Source organism: Cyprinus carpio, unplaced genomic scaffold (genome assembly GCF_018340385.1).
Source record: "Cyprinus carpio isolate SPL01 unplaced genomic scaffold, ASM1834038v1 S000006585, whole genome shotgun sequence".
Classification (NCBI taxonomy): domain Eukaryota; kingdom Metazoa; phylum Chordata; class Actinopteri; order Cypriniformes; family Cyprinidae; genus Cyprinus; species Cyprinus carpio.
Window position 1 is genome coordinate 3,553,231 of NW_024879238.1, and position 24,462 is coordinate 3,577,692.

Below are 24,462 nucleotides of genomic sequence, written 5' to 3' on the forward strand. Positions count from 1 at the left end.
AATACACTAGATTTTTTTTGCTACTTTTTTTTTTTTTTGAGTGTAAAAAACCATGACCGTAAAAAAAAAGTCCTGGTCAGTTATGAAACCCGTTTTTTTACAGATTTTTTTTTTACAGTGTAAGAAAAAAAAAGTTGGTCAAACAAACAAAAAAACTTTTTCAATTAAATCAAATGTCCAAACTTTGTTTTATTTTTATTTGTGTTCAATCATATTGTTAATCGTATAACAAAACAAATGGAAAATAAACTGTAATTTTAACTTTAACAAAAGACACATAATTCCTATCTTTTATGTACACATTATAAATATACACACACAAAATGACAACATCAACATCAGTTGAGGGCTGCAAGTCCACTTTTTAAATGACAAACACACACACACACACATCTTTTCGAATAAATCGCTTTAATAAAATGGTTGATAACATGGTTTTAAGCTTTAAAATGGTCACGTTAAACTGAAAACACGGATAGCGTAAGACACATGCTGTGACGTGATGGTTCTGCAGCTAGACCTATCTCCTCTTTTTTTTTTTTATAAAAAAGCTGGAATCTTGTTAGATTTATTCTATAAGTATAATTTATTATAATGTTTTATTTTATCCCCTGTGTTTTAATCTATATTTATCAATATAGATGGTTTAAAGGATGTTTGTTTTTTTGTATTCTGTATGTCTAAGCCCCTCCTAAAATTGATGTCCTTGAATGTAGGTCGTATGCCAATTTGTTCTGTAAACTTGTACTTTGTATAAATACTTCAAAAAAAGAGAGAAGACCTATCTTATTTTATTGCGCTGTGACGTCACACATGCGGCTCGCAGAAATGGCCGAGCATCCACGGAAAAACACGAGATGTTCTCCATTAACTGTAATCAATTAAAAAAAATCGATTGAGATTCTGCGTCGTGGCACTGCAAGTCATAATACACACAAATCCCATCTGAATTCATCTTATGTGTGGATTATTTGGTTTTATTTAAAAAAAAAATGAAGCATGTTGAATGAACTCCGATGTGAATCTCCGGTTTCAACAGATCTGACAAAACAACAAGCTGCCGGCAGTTGTTAACATTGTTATACGATGCACACACACACAACACAAATAATTTACACCGTTTGTTTAAGCAAGACGACCGTTATACATTTTCCTGTGTTATGACTGCGGATGTCCAACTACTTGATATGCACCTCATAAACACTCCATTCATATATTAATCTCTTATATCCTGGTTTTAAATAAACAAGCATATGTTCAGGACGTTTGAGTTGTAAGATCTGTACGTTGTTAATAAACTCAGGTTTTTTAAAAAATGCGCTCGAGACTCGCGCTCTGTTGCGTTCCATTTTAGAACGTTCGTGCATCGCGATGACGTCACAGTCCCTTATAACCGCGCGCTCGCAGACAGTCTTCACAGTTAGTGACGGTGAGAATCTGAGCGAGTTTGCGGAGTGCCAGAGAAAATCTACATACGAAAGTCTGCAGACACAAACACAACACAGTGTACAGACTAAAGTTAAGTCCACTCTCAGCGTCACGATGCGGCCAACATCTGAGTCCGTGTCTAATGAGACAGAAGCGGCTGCGTGGCTGGATAACATCAGCTTCTGCAGCGGCTTCTGTGAGTGGATCGACGAAGAGTTGATCGATTCACTGCCAGCTGACTCCCAGCCGCCTGTCGAGTCGAAAAGAGCTTCAGAAGCAGTGAGTGCACAGCCTTGTGCTGAGAAAAGCCCGACAGGTCAGATTATATTACAACAAATAAACCCTTTCATCTCATTACACAAGAACACACATTACATAGTCAGCAGATACTTGCAGAACATTTTTTTGTGACAAATATTGTAGTCAGAAATTTGCATTACAGTTTTTATTAATGGTTTTAGCAGTTGTAAGATGTCGTTCACACAGAAAGAGTTTCTGAAATCCACTTCATTACTTTTCCATTGTTTTTCTAAGTAAACGTGCTACACAGACATCTTTAATAATCACTGATGTTTAATTTGTGGTCAGACATGTTTCTAATATTTTTCCTGTTGTTTTTCTTCAATGAAGAGATTCCTCCTCGAGGCAACAGGAGGAGCAGAATCCATGCGTTCTTCAAGAGAGCCTGGAAGGCCGTGAAGAACCCGTTCCTCCGCTGCAGACGGACACGAGTCGAGTCTGTCCCGGGACCCTCTGAGCTCCAGAACATGCCTGACACCGAGCCCACATCTGCCCCAGATCTCCCCGACTGGAGGCCAACTACCAGTGAGTCTGCTGTCAGATGCAGCTTTACTTTATCATTTTTTAAGTGTTATTACTTTGTTAAACAACTGTGTTAAAGTAGCTGCTATTAGGATTACAAATATAAATAACACATTTCATTTTTAAAAAAACACATTTGATTTTCTTTAGTCTGTTTTTGATACAGAGAGCAGTGCTATTATATCAGACACATAATTTAATATAAGATAACTAAACCTATTCTGCAACCTCTTTTTCATAATCTTTGCACAAATCAAACACAACACACTGCAAGATCTGATAGGAACAGGAAGCTACGGCCAGGTGTTCAAGGCAGTCCGAAAATCAGACGGCCGAGAGGTGACACGCTTTTACTGAACATTTAGCTCCTTATGTAGAGATCCATGTCCACTTGATCTAAATCTGTGTTTAAAATAAAAGACAGATTGGAGAATGTAAAAAAAATTAATATGTATTTTTTTCTCTCTTTGCAGGTTGCCATCAAAAGAACGCAGAAATGGAGCAACTACTGTTCTCTTCAGATTGTGAGTTGGCAAAGAGTAAAGAACACATGTTTGGTTGTTTAAAGCTATCTAACCGCTGGTGGTCTTGTCCTGTCCTCTAGCCTGGTTGTTCCAGACGTCTGGCTACAGAAGTGGGGCTGATGCTGATGTTGAGACGTCCTCCAGTGTGCCCCTACATCATAGAAATGTACGAGTGGTTCGATCAGCCCCTGGTCTTCTCGCTCGTTCTGGAGTTCCCTCAGCCGTGCGTGTCCTTGCGAGAGTTCATCACAGATTCGTCAGGACTGAGTGACGCGGTCGCGCGGGGCTTCATGCGTCAGTTAGTCCTGGCGGTGCAGCACTGCATAAACCACGGCGTGTTTCATAATGACGTCCATGCTGACAACGTCCTGGTGAACACCGACACTCTGGAGCTGAAGCTGATCGACTTCGGCTCCGGTCACCTGCTTGACAGCGCTGGCTATGACAGCTTGAAATATATAGGTGAGCTGGCTTTTTGTATCGCTTTGTGATTTATTTTGTTTTCTGAAAAATATTAATCGTACAATGTCTTGCTTACAGGAGCATTCCTGTTCTGCCCACCAGAGGTATTCTCCAAACCCAAATACTACGCCGTCCAAAAAAACGTCTGGGCTCTAGGAGTGACGCTGTTTATGATGGTGAACACAAAGCTGCCTTTTTGCAACGTCAAGCAAATATTGGACGCCTGTCCTTACACTTGGAAAGCTGATGTATCCAGCGGTGAGGAAACAGACACTGATAAACATTTACCTCTCATTCTAGCTTTTATCAGATATTTGAGAAGGTGTTTCCACACAACAGTCAGCTCTGGTGTGTTACGTGGTCTTGACTAACCGTCTCTCTCCTCCAAACTTTTGCAGCATGCAGTGATCTGATCTATCAGTGTCTGGAGCGCAGACCAGCGAAGCGGCCCACGTTAGAGCAGATCTTACAGCACCAATGGTTTGAAAGTCAGCTCTAGGATGAAGGCAGGCGTGGGATCCTTCTGTCATCTGGGTCAGACGTAAGGTAGTGTAACTTAACTACATCTGCAGTCATTCTCGTTAGAGTTCAAGTACTGGTGTATTTTTCATTTCTGATTCATGATCAGAAAACGAAGCAGCTATTGAACAGTACTGAACTGACTGGAGGACATTTAATGTTCTGGTCCTTTTCTAAATAACATGATCAGATGATGAAACAGAGACTGAGTGAAGACAGGGTCAAGAATACTGTTCCTCAGAGGACACACAACATCCAGTCGGCGGAAGAATCCTGGACTAGACAGGAAACACGACCCAGAGACAGAAACAATGGTTCATTTTCTTGAGAACATGAACCTAGACTTCTAAAGGACCGATGTGGCCATTTCTAAAATAGTAAATAATTAAAAATAGCTTTGTGATGTTTGAAACGCAAACACATTTTCCAGTCTCAGTCTGGCCTGATATTATTTGCTGTGACTGGCACTAAATTGGTCATGATTTCACATGCATCGTGAATGCAGCAGAGGTGGGGGACTTGAGTCAGACTTAAGTTGCAAATTTTAGGACTTGAGACTTGCTTGACAAATATTCATAAATGACTTGACTTGACTTTGACTTGATATTCATGACTTGAGACTTGACTCAGACTTGAGTTAAATGACTTGAAATAACTTGTCTTTTATTCAATAAATATCTGTTTGTTTTTGAACGCACTGCAAACTAACAAGTGATGCAGCAGGCAAGCAGAGCGTACGCTGTGCTGCCAATTTAGCGACTTTGTCGATAAATTTAGTGACTGAAACAGAAAAATATACCAGTGAAAACAGTTTTATTGAGAATTTAGCTGCATTAAAACACAGTTTGTGAGCACTATCAAATGTATTTTTTTGCAAGTGGAATGCATTGTAAATGGTTAATCGCTGTTTATAAGGAATTGTCATCTTTTTTTGGCAGTAGCATGTGTACAGTACATAGTTTAATAATTGGTCTTCAATGTTACTGCACACATTGCATACAAATTCACTAACAAATATTAATAAATCTCTCACTCTCTCTCTCTCACACACACACACACACACACACACACACTAATAATGTACATTATAAACAGGTGCAAGGTTTGTGGGATTCAATTATTAATATTTTTTCTTGTTGTTGTTATTCTTTTGTTAAAAAGCAAGTATCTAACTTTTACTCCACCCCAAAATCAAAAAAATTTCAATAAACAACTAACCCCAATTCCTTCCCAAACCAAAAAAATAAAAGCTCATTTTAAAAGATGGAACACAATTTAAGATATTTTGGATGAAAACCTGGAGGCTTGTGACTGTCCCATAGACTGCCAAATAAAATACACTGTCAAGGTCCAGAAAAGTATGAAAGACATCGTCAGAATACTCCATATGCCATCAGTGATTCAACTGTTTTACATTATGAAGCAACGAGAATACTTTTTGTACACAAAGAAAACAAAATAACTTTATTCAACAATTCGTCTCCTCTGTGTCTCTCCGCATCACCATAGCTGCATTTTGGAGAATATGAGCTGAACACAAACTGCGTACGCTGCAGCGCCGCCTTGATTTGAACGAAAACCACGCATCTGTGCAGCGCGTGCATTGGTTTGAAAGAATACAGCGCATCCTTGTGGTTCGGCTGACACAGAAGAGCATACGTTTTCTCGTCACTTCATTACGTTACAGTTGAATCACGCTACGGTTATGTGGGGAAAGACAGAGGAGACGACTTGTTGAATAAAGCCGTTATTTTTGTTTTCTTCTCATACAAAAAGTATTCTCGTCGCTTCATTACGTTACAGTTGAATCACTGATGGTAGATGGACTATTCTGACGATGATTTTCATACTTTCTGGACCTTGTATTTTATTTGGCAGTCTATGGGACACACAAGTCTCCCGTTTTTTTTTCCAAAATATCTTAAATTGTGTTCCGAAGACGAAGAAGCTTTTAAAGGGTTTTGGAATGACATGTGGGTAAGTGATAATGACAAAATTTTCATTTTGGGATGGACGTACGTATCCCTTTAATGATGTATTCATGTCCCATAAATGTGATGCTTGTTTGAAGAAATGCCATTTGGTGGCATAGAAACCATTTAACATGAATTGTTTTAATACTTTTTCATGGTTTTCTTCAATGTTTGAGGCATATTGAAACAAATACCTAAATACTTTTCATGCCTTTATGCTGGACTAATTTCAGTTACATTTACATCTTAGGTTATGTAGTTTTAATTTTTATTTATTTATTTATTTTAATTGTATTTACAACTCAGCTGTATGTGGACACTTTTTTAAATAGAAATGCATATTGCAATTTTGATTTGTTGCAAATAAAACTCCCATAGTCCATAACTACAGTATTTTTAAGTTATTTTACTATATAAATTCAGTTAAATCATCAGACATTTGTATGACTTGACAGTGACTTGATTTGACCCTTGAGACACTTGACTTGAATTGCTTGACAAAAGCAGTTACTTGACTTGACTTGATTCTAACAAAAATTGACTTGGACTTACTTGAGACTTGAAGGTTAAGACTTGAGACTTACTTGTGACTTGCACATGTGTGACTTACTCCCACTCTGGAATGCAGTGCTTCCAGGTTCTTCAGTCAAGTGGTTTTAATGATACACCTAATGATCGGTTCAGCTTTATAATATAAATGCATAATAATTCACTATTATAGTTTATTATTAAAAATTGTAAATAAAATTTGTTAAAATTAAAGTGATTTGTATGTTGTTGTTTATTGTTTTTTGGAAGAAATAAAAAAGTAGGTTATTTTAAAACTTGTGACAGGTGTTTTAAATAGACAGTATTTAAAACAATGCTTCTAAAATCCTGAAAAAATTAAAAAACAAAACAAACCTGACTTTCAAAGTAAAATGCCCAACAAGGAATTGGGCAATTTTATTTATTGGTTAAAAACACTTCACCACACAAATAATGAGCTATAAATAGAATGAGCAGGTTTTTATTGTAGAAGTTATTTAGCAGTATTTTATTTTATTACACACTGCTGTAAAATTCTAGAATTGCAGTCGTGGGTTTATATGTGCTGGTATGATGTGTTATGTGTTGGGGTGGGCATTAAAGTTTTTGCAATAGCCTGATGAGTTAGCAAACCACAATCCCATTCATTTCCCGATGAAGTCTCAAGTGGCTAAATGGGACTGGCAGTCTATGGGACAGAGAAACAAAAACATTTTAATCTATCTTTTAAAATAACAAATCAAATAAAAATAAATTTACAACAAACATTTTAATCTATCTTTTAAAATAACAAATCAAATAAAAATAAATTTACAACAAGACATTGGAAATTATTTATTTATTTATTGGTCAAATAAGATGATGCACATTAATTAAAAAAAATAACTTGGTCAGGAATGTGGACTCAAGTCCAAGTCATGTGACTCGACTTGAACTCAGTTCCCAAATTTGATGCCTTGTGACTCGACTCAACAAAGAAATAATAAATTTTCAAAGATCTGTGTTAAGTCTAAAATGGAAGACGATACACATTTTTATTGTATTTTTGACTGTTTTCATATTAAGACATTTTGGTCAGATGTTGTTCAAGAAAATAATAACACTGGGAATCTCTTTGGACCTTGACTCACTGGTCTGCACTGTTAAATGTTTCTGTTCATTTACACCCAAATTTCAACATGATTAACCTGTTATTTTTAATAACTGCGCCTTACTGTTAATTTTAGGAAATATATGTTAAATAACACCTCATTTTTGTTATTTAATGCCTCATTGTTAAATAACACCTCATTTTTGTTATTTACCCGCAAAATCAAGCAAAGATGTCGGATAGAGTAAGATGGTCTGGTATGTTTGGAGATAAATGCCGATATGCAATTTTATGCTTATTATAAAAAAAGTTACTATTTATCAGTGGAGAAGTTAGCAATTTCATTTCGTTTTTTTTTTAGGTTGCTAAACAACAACTGATTCAATCAATAGTCGACGGTGCAATCCATTACTAACAAACTAAATATTGTATGCATTTACTGAATGAAGATTAGACAAATTAAACACCTGATTTCTCTACTGCAAATGTTATCAAGAATAATTTTGCATAGCCTATCCCACAGACAGAAATAAGTTATTACCCTATTAATACCCTACACTCCGGATTTTACGCGAGATGGCCTATACATGGCCATTCTAGATGGCCTATACATTTAGTTTGAGGAACTGCGCTCCCAATGTGTGTGTGTGTGTCTCCCCTGTTCTTTCTGAAAACGGTGTAAATATCCGTATGACACGCAGCACGCCGGCAGGCGCCACTTAATTTGGCGCCACTATCTGAAATAACATGTTCATACAGTATTTTTTTTTGCATTCTGGGAAGGAGCGTAGAAGAAGGCATTTGAACCTGCAACAAACACGGAGATCCATGTCTGAAGAACGCGGTGGTTACATTGACCAAAATCACAATAATTCCAGTGAGATTAAAGAGTTTCTTGAAAGTCATGCATAGTTAAGTAACTTAGCTAGTTAATGAGCCAAGGTGATTCAAGCTAGCAACATTTGATAGTTTGTCCATTAATTTTAGAAACAATGCGCTTATATACATGGCCATTCTCGTGGTCAAGTTTGTGTGGCATTCTTGCCACGTCTGGTTAAAGCAGATTCATCCTGAAAATCAAACAAGTGGTCAAGTTTGTGTGGCATTCTTGCCACGTCTGGTTAAAGCAGATTCATCCTGAAAATCAAACGGCTGACATAAATCTATTTACTGATAGCTGTTTATGATGCTAGATAGTGGGTCTAAGACTGTATTTGATGAATTAATGTCAGCTGCTCATCTTTGATGGATTATAGCTGTTTGGGCTACCAGACATGCTGGTGTGACTATTTTATGTGCAGGTTTTTGCCTATCAATGAGGTAAATCCAGCAAAAACAGTACTGATCGGACTAGTGCAGTATCTAGCTATGTGAACAGCTATTCTCTTTTAATTGCATTGGCATAGTGCACCCTTTTTTGTTTTTTTTTTGATTATCATTGAGTTGTTGATCAATGTTTACATTTGTTTTGTTGTTTTTTTTATTACAGATGCAGATGCAGGGTACCATCCCTGATCACACTGCTGTTCAAGATGATATCCCAGGATTTATATCTCAGAACCAGGTGGAAATTTGAATGGTTTCTTACTTGCTTTAATCTAGCAATTTACTGCTAATCTATCAATAAGTCTAATTGGCTTGCAAAATGTTTTTTTTTTTTTTTTTTTCTGTTTTTACATCTTTAACCTACAGTACCAAGAGGAGGCAGCCTGCACGCTTGAATTCATCCAGAGGTAAGATATTGTCTGCTAACACCTTCATTTTTCCTGGCCTAGCTGTGGCTCAAGCATGGTTTCAACAGTCTGGTGATGGGATTTAGCAATTAACTTTGATCTAGAAAGAGGCAAGATGATGGCATGTTGAGGATAGTTCATGTACATTTGTTGTCTTTGTTGTGCTGTTAGTCTGTGTGAATTACTAGATTTTTAACCAGTGTATAATTTTTCAGACGCTTTGTGGGTATAAACCCAGAAAAAGAGACAAAGGCTGCAAAGGGTAAAAACAGAAGAACTGTCAATTCACACGTCGACAACCATCTTGCGCAAGCTCATGGACTTTCAGTGGGATTTCATTTGAAAATGGTAAGTAAGATGTATACATCATACACATGTTCAAACAGCAATGACTCAGGAGGCTGGGGAAATTAATTCTAATGTTCATTCTCAACTGCCTTTCAAAGTCAGAATGCTGAACTCCTCTTCCATGCTCTTTTGCCATTCTTTTTTTGTTCTTTCAATGAATTGTACTCATCACACTTTCTATTATTTCATGTTATTCTGTCTGGTTTGTGCTTTGTTTCTTAAATTAGCTTTTGTTAGGTCAAGCCATGTGATATAATTTTGGAATAAAAATTTTAACTTATGGAACTCATCTCTCTCTCTCTCTCTCTCATATACAGACCCAAGACTTTGCAAAGGATCCTCATTGTGTGCTTTGAGAAAATGGTAAGTGGTCTAAGCAGTGACAGTGTTTTTGTTTATTGCTCTTTATTGATGAAGAGTTCCATTAAGTGTTAAGTATTGGTTTGAATGTATTCATACATGTTGAATTTTAGTGGTTTAGGTCACACTAAGTGTTGAGGTTCAGTATTTTGTTATAATGAACAATGTATTTGGGTTTAAAAATGTATTTGATCCATGTGTGCCTACATTTGTAAGTATTTACCTTTCGGTGTTTGTATTACAATAAAAAAAGTTAATTTTAACACAGAACTATTAGTTTTCTTTCACTTAAGTGTTATCTGATGGATTATGCCTATTCTTGTATTAACTCAAGCTAGAATATGTCAATAACAATCAGTGGTACACGTTACTATGCTAAAAATAATTAATATTTAATGGAAACAAAATAAATGGTGATTTAACAGGAAAATAATGTTAACTGCTGCCAGTTGTTTTCTGTTTTTTATGTGATTCACAGTAAATTCCTGTTGAAAAACATTACGGCGAGTGCACTGTAAAAAAAAAACATTAACAGGAATTAACTGTTAAAATAACAGGAAAATAATGGTAACCCTGCTGCCAGTAATTTCCTGTTATTTAACAGGGAAATAATTAACAGTGTGTATTTTAGAGATTATTTCATACAACACCTGGGGCTCTTCTAAGATTTAATTGCTCAAAATTGTATTCACTAGTTCACGCTTACATATGATTAGCTGAGGTATGAAATGCGTATTTGCCGTGCTGTCCGGGGAAGGGCTCCGAGCTCGGGAATGTCCCGAACCTAGAGTAACCCCCCACCCCCCCCCCCATCTAGTTGTAAAGTGAACTTGGAGTGAGGAGTTGGGTGTGGAGGAGGGATGCTGATAAACCGTCAATGGATAGAGGTAAGTCAACGGTATTTATGCTGTGGTATTGATTACTTGATTGTGGTCCACCGGTGTTGATTAGGCTAATTATCTGATGCGCTCCTCCCGAACCTTGTTAATAAAACATCATTTATTTACTGCCAGATGCTGAAGTGGATTTCTGAAAAACCACCACCAAAGACGCAATGGACAAAGAGTGTACTGGACTTTATGCCATTTGAAGCCTTGAGTTTATTCCTTAAAAGCAAACCATTCCACTTTTTACAAAACTTGGAACCATTTTCTCTCCCTTTTGGGAGACAGTTTCAGTTGGACGTTGAAAAATGGACTGTGACATTACATTGGACTGATTTGAGATTGGCATATTAGTGGGTGCCTTGAACTGTCATTGTATTTTTTTATTTTTACTATTATCATTAATATTTTTTGTCTTTTCCAGGAAAATATTTTGCTCCTGACTGTGACAGTATGATTTTTTTTTACCCCTTTGAAGATGGCTGTCATTAATGTAGGTCTTTTTTTGCATTTCTTGCAAAAAACAAAACAAAAAAAACAATTAAAGAATGCTTGAGACCCAGCTTTGACAGCTACGACTCAAGACCTGACTTGGACTTGAGCCCTGTGACTAGGCCTTTACGATCAGATCAGAGTCGTTATCACTCTAGATGGGCCCCTGCAGCGTAGTAGCATAACTTACAAAAAAAGAACCAAGATAAGAAAGAAACAAAATGACAATTTGTGTAGTGGCTATGTCCACTAGTGACAGCACTGCCCTTTCCGTTTCATCGCTGCTCAGCAGACACACAGAGCGGGCATGAGAAACGAGAGGCACGGCCGCGATTATTTGATGATATATCTTTAGTAATTACAATAAATATTGGTTACCATGTATGAATGCATATTTGTCATTTTAACTGAACTTAGGCCTGTTAGTGGAGCTTAAGATATTGTTGGTCATTCAGTGTTTCTGGAAAAAAAAAAGGAACAAAATAACAATAATACTAATTAGATAATAATTATAATAATACCAATTTGACTACTAATAACAGTATAAGACGCACTATCATCTACCACAATCGGTGGGTGTGTTCTGAAACTCCACTTTCATGACGGGCAAATTATTATTATTATTTTTTCCCCGGTTCGTTTCTCATTCAATGAAGGACAGCCAGGAGAACAACATCTCCTAGTCACTAGCATCATGAACACACTGGAGTGTCGAATAGCAGAGCTGGCAAAGATATATCCGCATCTGTAAAATTGCTTGCGGAGATACTTTAAAGATTCAGAGAAAGCATTTAATTCCTAGAAAGAAACTGCAATGAAGCTTGGTGTCGATGACCGGGAGTTATGCAAAAAGTGAGGTAGAGAAACATCCGAGACAAGTTTTCCAAAGCCATGAAAAAAATGAAAGGAAGGAGTAAAAGATATGAGGTAGCAAGTACCAAATGTGTTTCAAATAATATTACACCATACTGCTGCTGCTGCTGTTGTTGTTCTTTCAAGCGAATTTAAAGGGTATACAATATAATAAATAACAAACAAACAATAACAAAAAATAATATAAATCAAAAAAAATTTTACAAATAAACAAAAAAAAATGTGTAAAAAATTAATCCAGTTTAATAAATAAGAGAAAGTAACAAACTTTTTTCACATCATGCTAAAGTTTTCAGACTATGAGCCATTCACACTTCCCATAAAGGACTGATTACGGAAATAGAATGGTTCTTTTGTATTGCAAACATGATACTTCTCTCAGAAACAGCTGCTAATCATTATTCTTTTGTCTGTAATATTCTGACCATTGGGACCCATCTCACACCTAGATTGCCTACACTACTTCATTTCATCGTTGTTGTGTTTAGGGGATATGTGCAAGCAGCGCAACAATTATTTACATGAATGTACACCCCGACTCAAGCAGCGTGGGGTCGTTGGAAAGATCGGAAACAGTATACGTCACTCAGCCTTATCAAACTTCTTTTTGCCCCCAAACGAAGAATGAAAACGAACTTTGTTTGAAGTATATCGGGGCCTTAAACTGCCTTCCAACTCTTCAGTTCTTTTCTGACCTTCTGCTTGAAAAAAGAACAGTCAATTTATGGTCAAATAAATACAGATTAAATGGGAAAATGTTTGACATCAGATGACAGAAGCAAATTAAAGTTTGAGAGGAGAGAAACAAAAGCCAAAAAAAGTCATATACTTAATGAAGGTGTGTGTGATCCATCATCTGAACCATCTAGATGGTCATCATCTGGTATGTCCTCCAAAGGCGGCTGGATCTCCATTATTCCTGTCAGTAGCTCATCCAACTTGTCACAGTCTTTATTTGCAGGTCCTCCACCAGTCTTAAACCTCTCTCTTCAAGCTTCAGTAGCAGTTTTTTGTGGTTCATTTTTATATTCTTCCACAAAACCTGTATTAAGTAACTACTATAATGACAACAGTGATTTAAAAAGCCATATAATAAAGCTGATTATTCTTACCACAAAACATCTTATTTTTCCAGTATATCATTAAATTCATTACAAATAGATTTCCAGGCGTCCCTTTTTTTGATTCAACAGCTGATGTGTGCAGTTTATCTTAAATAACAAGATGTCTTGAAACTATTTGCTTTGAAAGACTTCAGACTTGACTCAGACTCCAAGTTAAAGACTTGTGAACATGTCTTCCTTCCACATTGACCATATATGAAATGTTTCTCTCTAAGGTGAATGGTCATGCAGTATCTACGGTTTAGTTGGCTTATGAACCTCTTTCCACATTGATCGCAGCGTGACAAAATATTATAGAACTCATTATAATCAGAGATGCTGTCTACACTGAATGCAGCATGATGCAAATCCCGGACAGTAAACTGCTCCCTCGTTCTAATTATGACATACTGGCACAACGTTCAAATGATTTGCAACAGTTGCTTTGTCGTATCCAGTGTAGACAGACTTTAGGCATTGTTGCTTCCAGTGTAGACACAATGTAAGGCCTCTCTCTAGTGTGAATTCTCATGTGAATTTAAGGTTTCCTTTTTGAGTAAAACTCTTTCCACACTGTTTACAAATAAAATGCTTCTCGAGTGTGAATCCACATGTGGACTTCAAGGTTTCCTTTTTGCGTGAAACTCTTTCCACACTGTTTACAGATAAAATGTCTCTCTCCAGTGTGAATCCTCATGTGGACTTCCAGGTTTTGTTTCTGAATGAAATTCTTCCCACACTGTTGGCAGGTGAACAAGCTCTCTTCGCTGTGAGTCCTCATGTGGGATTTAAGGTTGCTTTTGTGTGTAAAACTCTTTTCACAACGAGAGCAAGTATAAGGCTTTTCTCCAGTGTGACTTCTCATGTGCACTTCAAGGTTTCCTTTTTGAGTGAAAGACTTTCCACACTGTTTACAGATATAATGTCTCTCTCCAGTGTGAATCCTCATGTGGACTTTAAGGTTTTGTTTTTGATTGAAATTCTTTCCACACTGTTGGCAGGTGTACAAGCTTTCTCTACTGTGAATTCTCATGTGGGATTTAAGGTTGCTTTTTTGTATAAAACTCTGTCCACACTGTGAGCAAATATAAGGCTTTTCTCCAGTGTGACTTCTCATGTGGACTTCAAGGTTTCCTTTTTGAGTAAAACTCTTACCACACTGTTTACAGATAAAATGTCTCTCTCCAGTGTGAATCCTCATGTGGACTGCCAGGTTATGTTTTTGAATGAAATTCTTCCCACACTGTTGGCAGGTAAACAAGCTCTCTCCACTATGAATTCTCATGTGCGAATTAAGATTGCTTTTATGTGTAAAACTCTGTCCACACTGATTGCAAGTATAAGGCTTTTCTCCAGTGTGAATTCTCATGTGGACTGCAAGGCTTCCTTTTTGAGCAAAACTCTTTCCACACTGTTGACAGGTGTAAGGCTTCTCTCCAGTGTGAACTCTCATGTGGACCTTAAGGTTTCGTTCACGATTGAAACTCTTTACACAGTGATGGCAGGTAAAATTCCTAGATTCCATCTTCTTTTCTCCAATTTTTAAATCATGATCTTTCTCTTTCTCTTCCATATTCTTCAGCTCTTGACTCTTCTCAATCAGGTCTAGAAAAAAAAAAATCACCAATGAAAAAGTCTTGCAGCTGGGAAATTCCAACACCCTTCAAGCTGCCATCACACAGCAATGACACAGGATAGCCGGTATATTCTACGAATGCAACAACAATGCATTGGTGGTCATGGGGCCCAAGTGTGGACGACCTGGCACCACTTGGTTCCAGACCTTTACCAACGGACAGTTCTGTCATGGTGTTGCCCAGGGTTCTGTCCTGGGTCCTACATTTTTTAGTATTTACATGCCTCCTCTAGGGTAGATAATTAGAAAGCATACATAATTTATATAAGCATGAAAACTAATATTACAAGTATCTCAAAAATAATGACTGCTTGCAAGAAATTAATGGTCAGATGTCCTTCTCATTGGCACCCCTGCAGCTGCTTCCAATGGTATTAATTTGAGTTTGCATTTTGATAATAGTGTAGTATTTCCGCGCGCTCAAGTTCGTAATCTTGGTGTTCTTTTTGGGTGTAAGAAAAGTGCAGTATAAATAAAATATATTACTATTATTATTATTATCAAACAGGGCTTAGTGTTATGTTCCACGTGTGTTTTGTATATATTGTGTCTTTTTTTCCGCTCTCTGGTCCTTTTTGTGTTGTTGCTCTGTTTCTAGGTCGCAATTGGCTGATGTGATAATTGGCTGCCAATTATCATTACGACGTCATGATTTCCTGCTAATCTGCTGACGTGCCAGCTGCACTTGAGGACTCAAGCTGATTGTGTGTGTGTTCGCCATGCCAGCGTACCTCGTGCTCCAACACGATCTCCTGATGCTACATGTATCTTATTTTAGGGGGTATTGATTTGTGTTGTGGGTTCTGGTCTATTTATAGATTTGTTTCTTAGCCATTGACTTGTATCGAATTCTTACATTTACATTTAGTCATTTAGCAGACGCTTTTATCCAAAGCGACTTACAAATGAGGACAATGGAAGCAATCAAAAACAACAAATGAGCAATGATATATAAGTGCTATAACAAGTCTCAGTTAGCTTAAACACAAAACAATTACCAATAAATAATAAAAAAAATAAAAAAAAAAAAGAAAAAATACAAAAAAAAAAAAAAATATAGCAAGCTAGTGTTATATTTCCTTTTTTTATAATTGTGTAATAAATGAAAAGAAAATAGATAGAATACAAAAAGATTAGTACATTCTTAGTAAAATAATTCTTAGTAAAAGATATCGCGGATGTCAGTTTCAGAGTTCCAGCCTCATTATGTGTCAATTTCAAAGTTAAGAATGCATGTTGGTGTATCCAGCTATTTAGTCATTTTCACTTTTCTGTGATGATTCGAATACTTAGTCGGTCGTTGTTATAATACTGTTTGTTTGGTTTTTGTTTTATTAAGGTTAGTTTGTACTCTGTTATATTAGGATTGCAAGTGTTACACCACCCTTGTAATTTTGTTTGTAGTTTATGAGAGGTTTAGTTCGGGCGTCGCATACACTGAAGATTTCAGTTTTATTTTCATATTTCTTTATTTTTGTAGTTAGTTTAGAAGTTATTTATAAGAATTGTTTTGTTTTGTTTGTTTAATTAATTTGGGGGACACTCCTGTTCTTGTTTTCTTTTTTATTGTTAGACTTTGTTAAACATAAATCACATGTATTTTCTTCTGAGACGTTCAGTGAAGTCTTTCTTAAATACATTTTAGTGTAATTTTTGATTCGCATCACACCAAGTAACACTTGTACCACTTAAATGTTACGGTATCATCCCTATTTATCAAGCTCATAGCACTTAGTATTAGCCCGCAGTCCTCTGCTTTTCTCCTTGTATATTCTTCCCTTGGCGGGTAATTTTATTAGATATGACTGTTATGACACTGTATTGGAAAATTAATTTCGCACAGAAAAATCTTGAAGACATTGTTCTAAACACGTACTTTAAGCTAAGCAAATTAACCTCATGCCAAAGAGGGGGCATACACTCTGACAGCATCAGACAATCAAAATGCTAAATATGAAAGGTGCCAATTTGCAAATCCATCCTTCTCAAGAAAGATTAAAAAGGTTCTCTCTAAAACAAAAAAGTTTTGCTCCAAGGTTCCAAGCTACTCTAAAGCTCTAAGCGAGGGGTTCTCAACTCTGGCCTTCAAGGTCCAAATTCCTGCAGATTTTATCTCCTAATCCAACTAATCAAGGTCTTTTAGGATTACTAGAAAGATACTGGCAGGTGAGTTTGATCAAGTGACTCTGATGGAGGTAAACTCTCCAGGAAAGTGGACCTCAAAAGCCAGAGTTGAGACCCCATGCACTAAATCAGGGATCACCAGACTCGGTTCTGGAGGGTGGTGTTCTGCAGAGTTTAGCTCCAGCCCTAAATAAAAACATCTGAACCAGCTAATCAAGGTCTTAATACGTATACTTAAACTTCCAGGCAGGTGTGTTGAGGCAAATTGGAGCTAAACTCTGCTGGACACCAGCCCTCCAGAATCAAGTTTGGTGACCTATTCTCTAAGCTCTCACCCTGACTACAAAGTTGTTTGTTCTGGAAGGCAAAATCAAGAAAGTTCTGCAAGAAGCACATTTTTGTGTGTGGCAACAGCAACACCGACCACAAGCCCAGTGTCCCAATCTTCTATACCAACTTCAGAATCTTCTCTTCAGCAATCCTTCTTCTGCTTGTTCCAGATTGCCTAGATGTTCTCCACCAGATCTTTTGCACAGACCTCAGACACTTCAAGGTTCCTTCATCTGCATGTTCCAGACCAAGGACCTTCTCTGCGTTTCATAAGTTCATCATCCACATTCTTTGTGTTCAGGATTGTCTAAATCAGTGGTTCTCAACTCCAGTCCTCGGGACCCACTGCACATTTTGTATGTTTCTCTTATCTGACACACTTAGTTCAGTCCATGGATATATTTCTCCTAACAAACTGATGATCTGAATCAGGTACGTTAAATAAGGCAGACATAAAAAATGTGCAGAGCGGTGGGTCCCAAGGACTGGAGTTGAGAACCACTGTTCTAAATGGAACCCAGCTCCTTCTTTCCCCACTTATTTTCCTTGTGTTGATGATACAGTTATATCTCACAAATCCTTTAGATTGTTCAATCTCTTTAACCTGTTAACCCGCACCTGGACGCTGACGCACTGAACGGTCTTTGTTTGCATACTTCAGTGTTTACTGAATAGATTAAATGAAACAGGACAAAAAAGGTCTAAGTCTCAAGCATCGACGTCAGATCACTGTTTTTCAATGGAAAGCTTATAAGGAATGTATGTCTAAATTTGTGTAAGCAATACACAAGAAAACATGCATAATCAAAATGCAGTATGTACCAGATTTGTCATAATAACGAGTCATAAACACATCCACAGCTGTAAATCCTGGTTTAGTTAGAAAAGTAAGGGTCCACTGAATGACATCTCATTGCGCACTTTTAGTCCAACGAAGCAATAATGTTGTAATATGGATTATAATTCATTGGTTTATGTCTTATTTCTTTGGGAACAGTATTGTTTGTATCCCTTATGGAATAAACTATGCTCAAAAAACTGCGTCACGGTAGTAAAAACAGCATTGTTTTGTAGCATACAGTGTCACAAACAGAATCCATCCACTAAAAAAAGTCAAAGATAAGCGGAATATTGTTTATTTGAATTCTGGCGCTCTCTCGTGATGTGCTGTGACCTGTCATCTGATAGGGTGTAACTTAGCGATTGGCTTTCTGCTCAAATAATTCTTTCTTTTTTTTCTTCTTCAACATTTTTCATATATGTGTGTGTGTTTTGTGGGGAATGTGGCTTTATCTAAAATATTAAAATACACACCAAAGAAAATCAGAGTGTGATAAAAATATTTTCAACGACACACAAAAAAAAAATCAGTGTGGTAAAAATATTTTCAACGACACACCAAAGATGCTCCGTGTCTAAGCCTAACATGCTCGTCTCTCTCTACCTGGTCTTACTCTAACTTCCGGTGCAGCAAAATAAACAGCAATTTCACAATGATTATGAAGTATGTGTGCTACACTACATTACTTATTATTAAATGAAGTAATTAGAACAACGTCAGTCTACATTAATCAACACATTCTTAGGAAATAGTGGGTTCATGGCAAATTATTAAAACTACTTCAGTAGTTCAAATAGTGCAGCTTTAGGTTTCCAGGTAAAGCACAATAAGTATACATAAAATATTAGCACAAAAAACTTGATACTTTGAACACTAAATTGAAAATGTACACATAACGTATCAATCATACCTACAGGTTGGGTTTGGGAGACACTTGTTGGTCCAAACAAAGAAAAAATAAATTTTAACCACTGATCCTTCAAATTATCATCATCTTTCAGCAATGAAAACAAAACAAACTTGCTTTCACAATGCAGAACACGGTGTCTTCTCGACATGATGTAAACACACTAACTAGCGGAAGTGTCTGTGGGTAGGTCAGAGTTTTCGTATTTCATGGGCAGGTGGGGAAAAATATGACGACTTGTTAAAGTGGTTCTGTGTTGACCCTCCGTGCATCTCTCATAAATCAGAGCTTGGCAAGAGTAATATCACCTATAATAATACATAAATCAGTTTGGCAGTAATATCCCCTATAAAATACTATTTGCACCGATACCGATCCGGTATCTGGTATTGGCCTCGATACCACATTTCTAAAGTACTCGTACTCGTTAAAAGTCCCCCGATACCGGGGACCGATACCACGGTCTGAGAAATGTCTATGTTTGAGCGGCGTGTAAGGGGTTAATCAAAGGCGCCGAGTGCCCGCCCCCAGGCCCCGCCCCGGCTGCAGCTCAGCGGGGAGGGCGAGGCGAGACAACATAGCCATGTGGAACTATTTCAAGTGAATAAAGATCAAAACAAAGGCGGACTGCATTGTGCTCAGCGAAATTGTCCAGAGGAGGCTCAAAAGGTAGCGCATTTAACACAAGTAATTTAATCAAGCACCTAAAATCCCAACATGACAATGAGTACAAAGAGTTTTACCCACGCTTCTAAACCAACACAACCCACGCTGCAGCAAAAATCTTGCAACGAGAGAAAATGTCCAGAGAACAATCCACGTGCTGTGAAAATAACACAGGCAATATCGAGTACATTGCTTGAGTGACCCATCCACTCTCGAGGTAGAAAATGTGGGATTCCTGCGTCTCCTCCTGTTTTGGAGCCCAGATATGATGTCCCAAGCCGCCGCTACATGACTGACACAGAGCTGCCTAAACTACACGACTCCGTGAAAAAACATATCCACAGCCTACTGCAATCCTCTGCGTTTAGTTTCACCACGGATATTTGGACAAGCAGTGTTAGCCCCGTGTCGCTAATTAGCCTAACCTCCCAGTGGATAGACGAGAGTTTCACGCCGCAACGAGCCATATTACATGCGAAACAATTCCGCGGCTCGCACACCAGCCAGGCTATAGCGCATGTGTTTGAGGAAATGCTCCAGACATGGGGTATACCTAAAACATCAGTACATGTTGTGCTTCGTGAACAATGCCAAAAACATGATTAAAGCCATGAATGAATGACGCAGGGCTCCCAAGTCTGCCGTGTGTCGCGCACACGCTCCAACTGGCTGTTCACGAGGGCTTATTAGCACAGAGGAGCATAGCTGATGCTATAGCAGTGGGGCAAATAAAATAGTTGGGCATTTTAAACATTTCCGCCTTAGCCTTACTCCCGCCTCGAGGACATTCAACAGCTCAACAGCCAATAAAGTATACAGACATGCTGGAAAAGCACGTATTACATGCTCCAGTCCCTCATTGAGCAAAAGCGAGTGCTGGGGGTGTATGTGTCCGAGCATGAACTTGGCTATCTCACCGCTCACCAATGGGCTCTTATGGAGAAGACTGTTGCCATCCTCGCCCCCTTGAGGAACTAACTAAAAAAAGTGAGCAGCTACGACGCACTAGCCTCTGATGTCATCCCCAGCTGTGACTGTGCTAGTGAGACTTCTAAACAGAGAAACAGACGAGGACCACGGCGTCAAGACAATGAAAGCAACCTTACTGGAAGCTGTCAAGAAGCGCTTCAGTGACATCGAGACCAATCCACTGTACTTCATCTCCAACATACTTGACCCAAGATAAAAGTCTGTGTGCTATTATGATAAACTACAGTACTAAATGTAAGATTAATTTCCATCTGAAATATTATATTATATTTTTTGTACTAAATACACAATAAAAAAAAAAATACAACTAAAATACACAAATACAAATGATGCAATATATATAATATGCGGATATATTTCCCTTATTCTACCAGAAAGCCAAATGGCTGGCATTTATGACAGTGGTTTAGGGGGAACTAAAATCTGTCCTATTTTTCCCACATATTAATACATTCATGAATTTTGTTCAGGTATAAAGATCGCTTCTTCTCCAACAACACTGCTCCGGAGGCCAAACTGCACCTGAAGCAGGAGCTGCAGATGATGTCCAGAGCTGAGGCAGAGGAGAGTTGGGCAGAAGCTGCAGAACCTCCTGCTAAACTGTTCCTCAAGGCCCAGGCCAGCACTAGCAGCAGTCTGGACACTGTATTTGAAGAAATCGCTAAGGAGCAGCCCCAGGCAGCACAGCCGCTGGCAGCAGGTGCTGCCATTGAGCTCGACACATACCTCGGAGAGGCCCCAAGCCCTCGTGAAGACAGTCCTCTGAAGTACTGGGGTGTCAACAAAATAGGTTCCCCACTTTGGCTAAAATGGCCCAGAAATACCTCTCAGCCCCATGTAGCAGTGTGGAAAGTGAAAGGATTTTAGCTCAGTGTCACACATTATAGATGAAAACAGAAACAGGCTGACTGCTGATAATGCAGATGGCTACTTTTCTTTAAAAAAAAACCTGCCACTCACTTTTTCTAAATAGGCTCCATTAAGTGAGTCGTCTTAGACTTGATGTTAAATACCTACCTCAGTTGCACTATCTGCCGCAGTTCTATGTTGGTGGATGTTGTTAGTTTATTCAAATATTGTGCACTAAATAGCACAGATGTTTATTTAATGCCCCTTGTGTTGTCCAAAGCGGCAGAGTTTACAACAAACTGAAAAAAATACTTGAGTTGCACTGTCACTGTTTAATTTTTTTTTTATAATTATTTATTCTGTAATATTTTGCATACAGATGCTTTTCATTTTAAATAAATGTTCTTAATTCCAAACTAGTCCCTTGTTTTTTTTTTTAAATTTATATGACTAAAGCTGTTACCTGTAAATTGAAATCATGTTTTTTTATTAAGTACTCGGTATCGGTATCGGCGAGTACTGAAATGCAAGTACTCGTACTGTACTCCAAAAAGTGGTCGGTTGCATCCCTAAATAAACATCATACACGTTATATTATTTGTATATATTTAAAAGGCAATGATTTAAACCTTAGGCTATGATATGAAACAAATGAATGGAAAAAGCACAGCTCACCAATCAAACAGTCTCTCTAAAACCAAACCAGTTCTCTCTCAAGAGTAGGCTAATAATCAGCTTAGATACAGATTCATTTTTTAATTGACCTACATGTTTGCATCTTTATCTTTTGCTGGTTTGTAACAGCACATTTGTTTAGTGAAGTTCAAAAAAAGACTTGCTTGAAGAGTTCTGCGTAATGAAAATATGCGCATTGAATTAATTCAGTCGTGTTCAAATGATCACTAAACGTTTGTCATGAAATCTTTCTGCTTGCATGAGAATATATTTTTTAGAAATTAATAATTATTAGGCTCCACCTGGTTTTATCCAAATGCAGATACAAATAATTTTGTGACTGTTACAGATACAAATACTGGCTGTTACATGAAAATGTAAATATGACATAATTATAAAGTTTTGACAATTTACATAATTGTTGCATTAGGCTATGAATTAATAAGCGTTTAGATAAGAACTATTTATTTGTCTTTTCATTTACAATAGAATGAACCACGAGTAGTCAAGTAACTCTAGTATTTTTTAAATAAGAAATCGACTAGCAAAAATCAGTAATTCATGCCTTCCAGCGGCGAAAATTACATATTTTGCCTTTAAGTTGCTTGGAAAAACCAAAAAAAATATCAAAAAAAACAAAAAAACATTTTATTCCAAAAATCATTAGGATATTAAGTAAATATCATGTTCCATGAAGATATTTTGTAAATTTCCTCCTGTAAATATATTAAAACTTAATTTTTGATTAGCAATATGCATTGCTAAGAACTTCATTTGGACAACTTTAAAGATGATTTTTTTCAGTATTTAGATTTTTTTTGGACCCATATTTACAAATAGTTGTATCTTGGCCAAATATTGTCCTCCTAACAAACCATACATAGAAAGCTTATTTATTCAGCTTTCAGATGATGTATAAATCTCAATTTCAAAAAAACTGACCCTTATGACTGGTTTTGTGCTCCAGGGTCACATATATAAATTTAATATTATTTTGTAAATTGCATAAACAATTATGAACAAACCCGCATCATGTATCTATGCAATGCTTTTAAAAACATAAGAGACAGTGAAATGTAATAGACCTTCACAGATTCGCGACGTGTTTTCTAAAGGTTTAAACTTTCTAACAACATTAAGATCCTACACCCATTGAGCTACAAAATATCACAGCAGTCAAATTTTTTAGGTGCACTGAACATGCTTTCTTGGTTTCGGTTCTAACCTTATTAAGATCTTCTCCGCATTGAGCTACTATATTTCACTAATGTTTTAGGTGATCAGACCGACATTTTAATAAGGATCCAATGAGAATGAAAACCAACCTGTTTGTTCCTCAGTCTCTTCTTGTTTCAGACTGAATACTTCTTCAATCCTGAAGTCTTCACTTTCCTCTTTAATAAACGCCATCTCTATAATAGTGTGTCACGTGGATCTCAGCTGCTTCAGCAGTTTCTGTACTGTCATGATGAAAATGAGAAAAAAATGGACAGATAAAAAAAAATCAATAATTCCAGACTGAATCTCTTGGTGCGTCTCAAATGAACTCCTCTGTTCAGCAGTCAGTGCACTCAGTCATCTTTGTGTGAGTTAATGGCCTTCAACTGATTAGGCACAAAACACACACAAAAAACACATGCACAAAATATACAGACACTATATATCTATCTGTTTAGATACTGATTGACCTATAGATTTTATTAGATTATACTTGAATGGTTTCTTTTTGCAGAAAGAGCAACTGTGATCTATAAATGTGTTTACTATAAAGTGATTCATGATGAAGGGAGAAATGAGATGCAGCTTTTCTTTTACCAAGATGCGCTTTCACAAATAACGCGCAGTGACATTACATGAAGCGTTGCCATCTCAAATTAAACAATAATTACGCTATTTCACATAATTTGAAGATAGTTGACATAAAACCTTTGAAAGAGAAAAACAAACCTTTCTTAAGCCGAATCACAGCTGCAGGAGAGCAGCGCAGCCTTGTGACGTCACAGCACCCCGCCAAAATAAAAGTCCCGTTCAAACGCCAAAGTCAGAAGTGCTTGGAATACTATACAATAAAAGCAAACCATTCAAACAATAAAACATGTATTCAGAGTCTTTTTGAATATATAAAGACATATTGTCTATTTGTGCACGGAAAATAACTGCTAATGAGATTGTGAAACACATCTAGTACTCTAAAAGGCAAAACCTTCATAAGTGCAGAAACCAAATAGCAAGCTTCGTCAATAAAATTAAATCTTTGTAGGGCCACAGATTATTCAAAAACAAAAATAAACAAATATTATTATTA

The 24,462-nt window shown here is 37.2% G+C and overlaps 2 protein-coding genes and 1 long non-coding RNA gene across 4 annotated transcripts; 2 read left to right on the forward strand and 1 right to left on the reverse strand.

Annotated features, from left to right (window-relative positions):
• Nucleotides 1-1,529: 1,529 nt before the first annotated feature.
• LOC109061308 (serine/threonine-protein kinase pim-2-like) lies at nucleotides 1,530-4,053 on the forward strand. The gene is made up of 8 exons (XM_042754714.1): nucleotides 1,530-1,744; nucleotides 2,059-2,253; nucleotides 2,525-2,589; nucleotides 2,724-2,774; nucleotides 2,855-3,236; nucleotides 3,315-3,494; nucleotides 3,635-3,782; nucleotides 3,946-4,053. Exons 1-7 carry the CDS (start codon nucleotides 1,543-1,545, stop codon nucleotides 3,733-3,735), a joined length of 1,176 nt encoding a protein of 391 aa, XP_042610648.1. The 5' UTR covers nucleotides 1,530-1,542; the 3' UTR covers nucleotides 3,736-3,782; nucleotides 3,946-4,053.
• Nucleotides 4,054-8,834: 4,781 nt separating this feature from the next.
• On the forward strand, nucleotides 8,835-9,380 carry LOC122144088. The gene is made up of 3 exons (XR_006159521.1): nucleotides 8,835-8,910; nucleotides 9,039-9,079; nucleotides 9,295-9,380. It is a non-coding gene; the product is annotated as an uncharacterized LOC122144088 (long non-coding RNA).
• A 3,786-nt stretch (nucleotides 9,381-13,166) lies between these two features.
• On the reverse strand, nucleotides 13,167-24,242 carry LOC122144076 (gastrula zinc finger protein XlCGF8.2DB-like). Of its 2 annotated transcripts, none has more exons than XM_042754719.1 (3): nucleotides 24,105-24,242; nucleotides 23,483-23,612; nucleotides 13,167-14,744 (listed from the first exon to the last, which is right to left on the reverse strand). In XM_042754719.1, exons 2-3 carry the CDS (start codon nucleotides 23,565-23,567, stop codon nucleotides 13,717-13,719), a joined length of 1,113 nt encoding a protein of 370 aa, XP_042610653.1. In that variant the 5' UTR covers nucleotides 23,568-23,612; nucleotides 24,105-24,242; the 3' UTR covers nucleotides 13,167-13,716. The 2 variants fall into 2 exon arrangements, with proteins under 2 accessions (XP_042610653.1, XP_042610652.1); XM_042754718.1 differs by having other exon boundaries at nucleotides 23,483-23,617; nucleotides 24,105-24,236.
• Nucleotides 24,243-24,462: the final 220 nt, after the last annotated feature.

Coding starts and splice junctions, on each gene's coding strand:
- LOC109061308 (XM_042754714.1), top strand. CDS start 1,543: ATGCGGCCAACATCTGAGTCCGTGTCTAATGAGACAGAAGCGGCTGCG. Junction 2,254..2,524: donor CGACTGGAGGCCAACTACCA/GTGAGTCTGCTG, acceptor ACACACTGCAAG/ATCTGATAGGAACAGGAAGC. Junction 2,775..2,854: donor ACTACTGTTCTCTTCAGATT/GTGAGTTGGCAA, acceptor CCTGTCCTCTAG/CCTGGTTGTTCCAGACGTCT.
- LOC122144076 (XM_042754719.1), bottom strand. CDS start 23,567: ATGGCGTTTATTAAAGAGGAAAGTGAAGACTTCAGGATTGAAGAAGTA. Junction 14,745..23,482: donor AGAGACTGAGGAACAAACAG/GTTGGTTTTCAT, acceptor TTTTTTTTCTAG/ACCTGATTGAGAAGAGTCAA.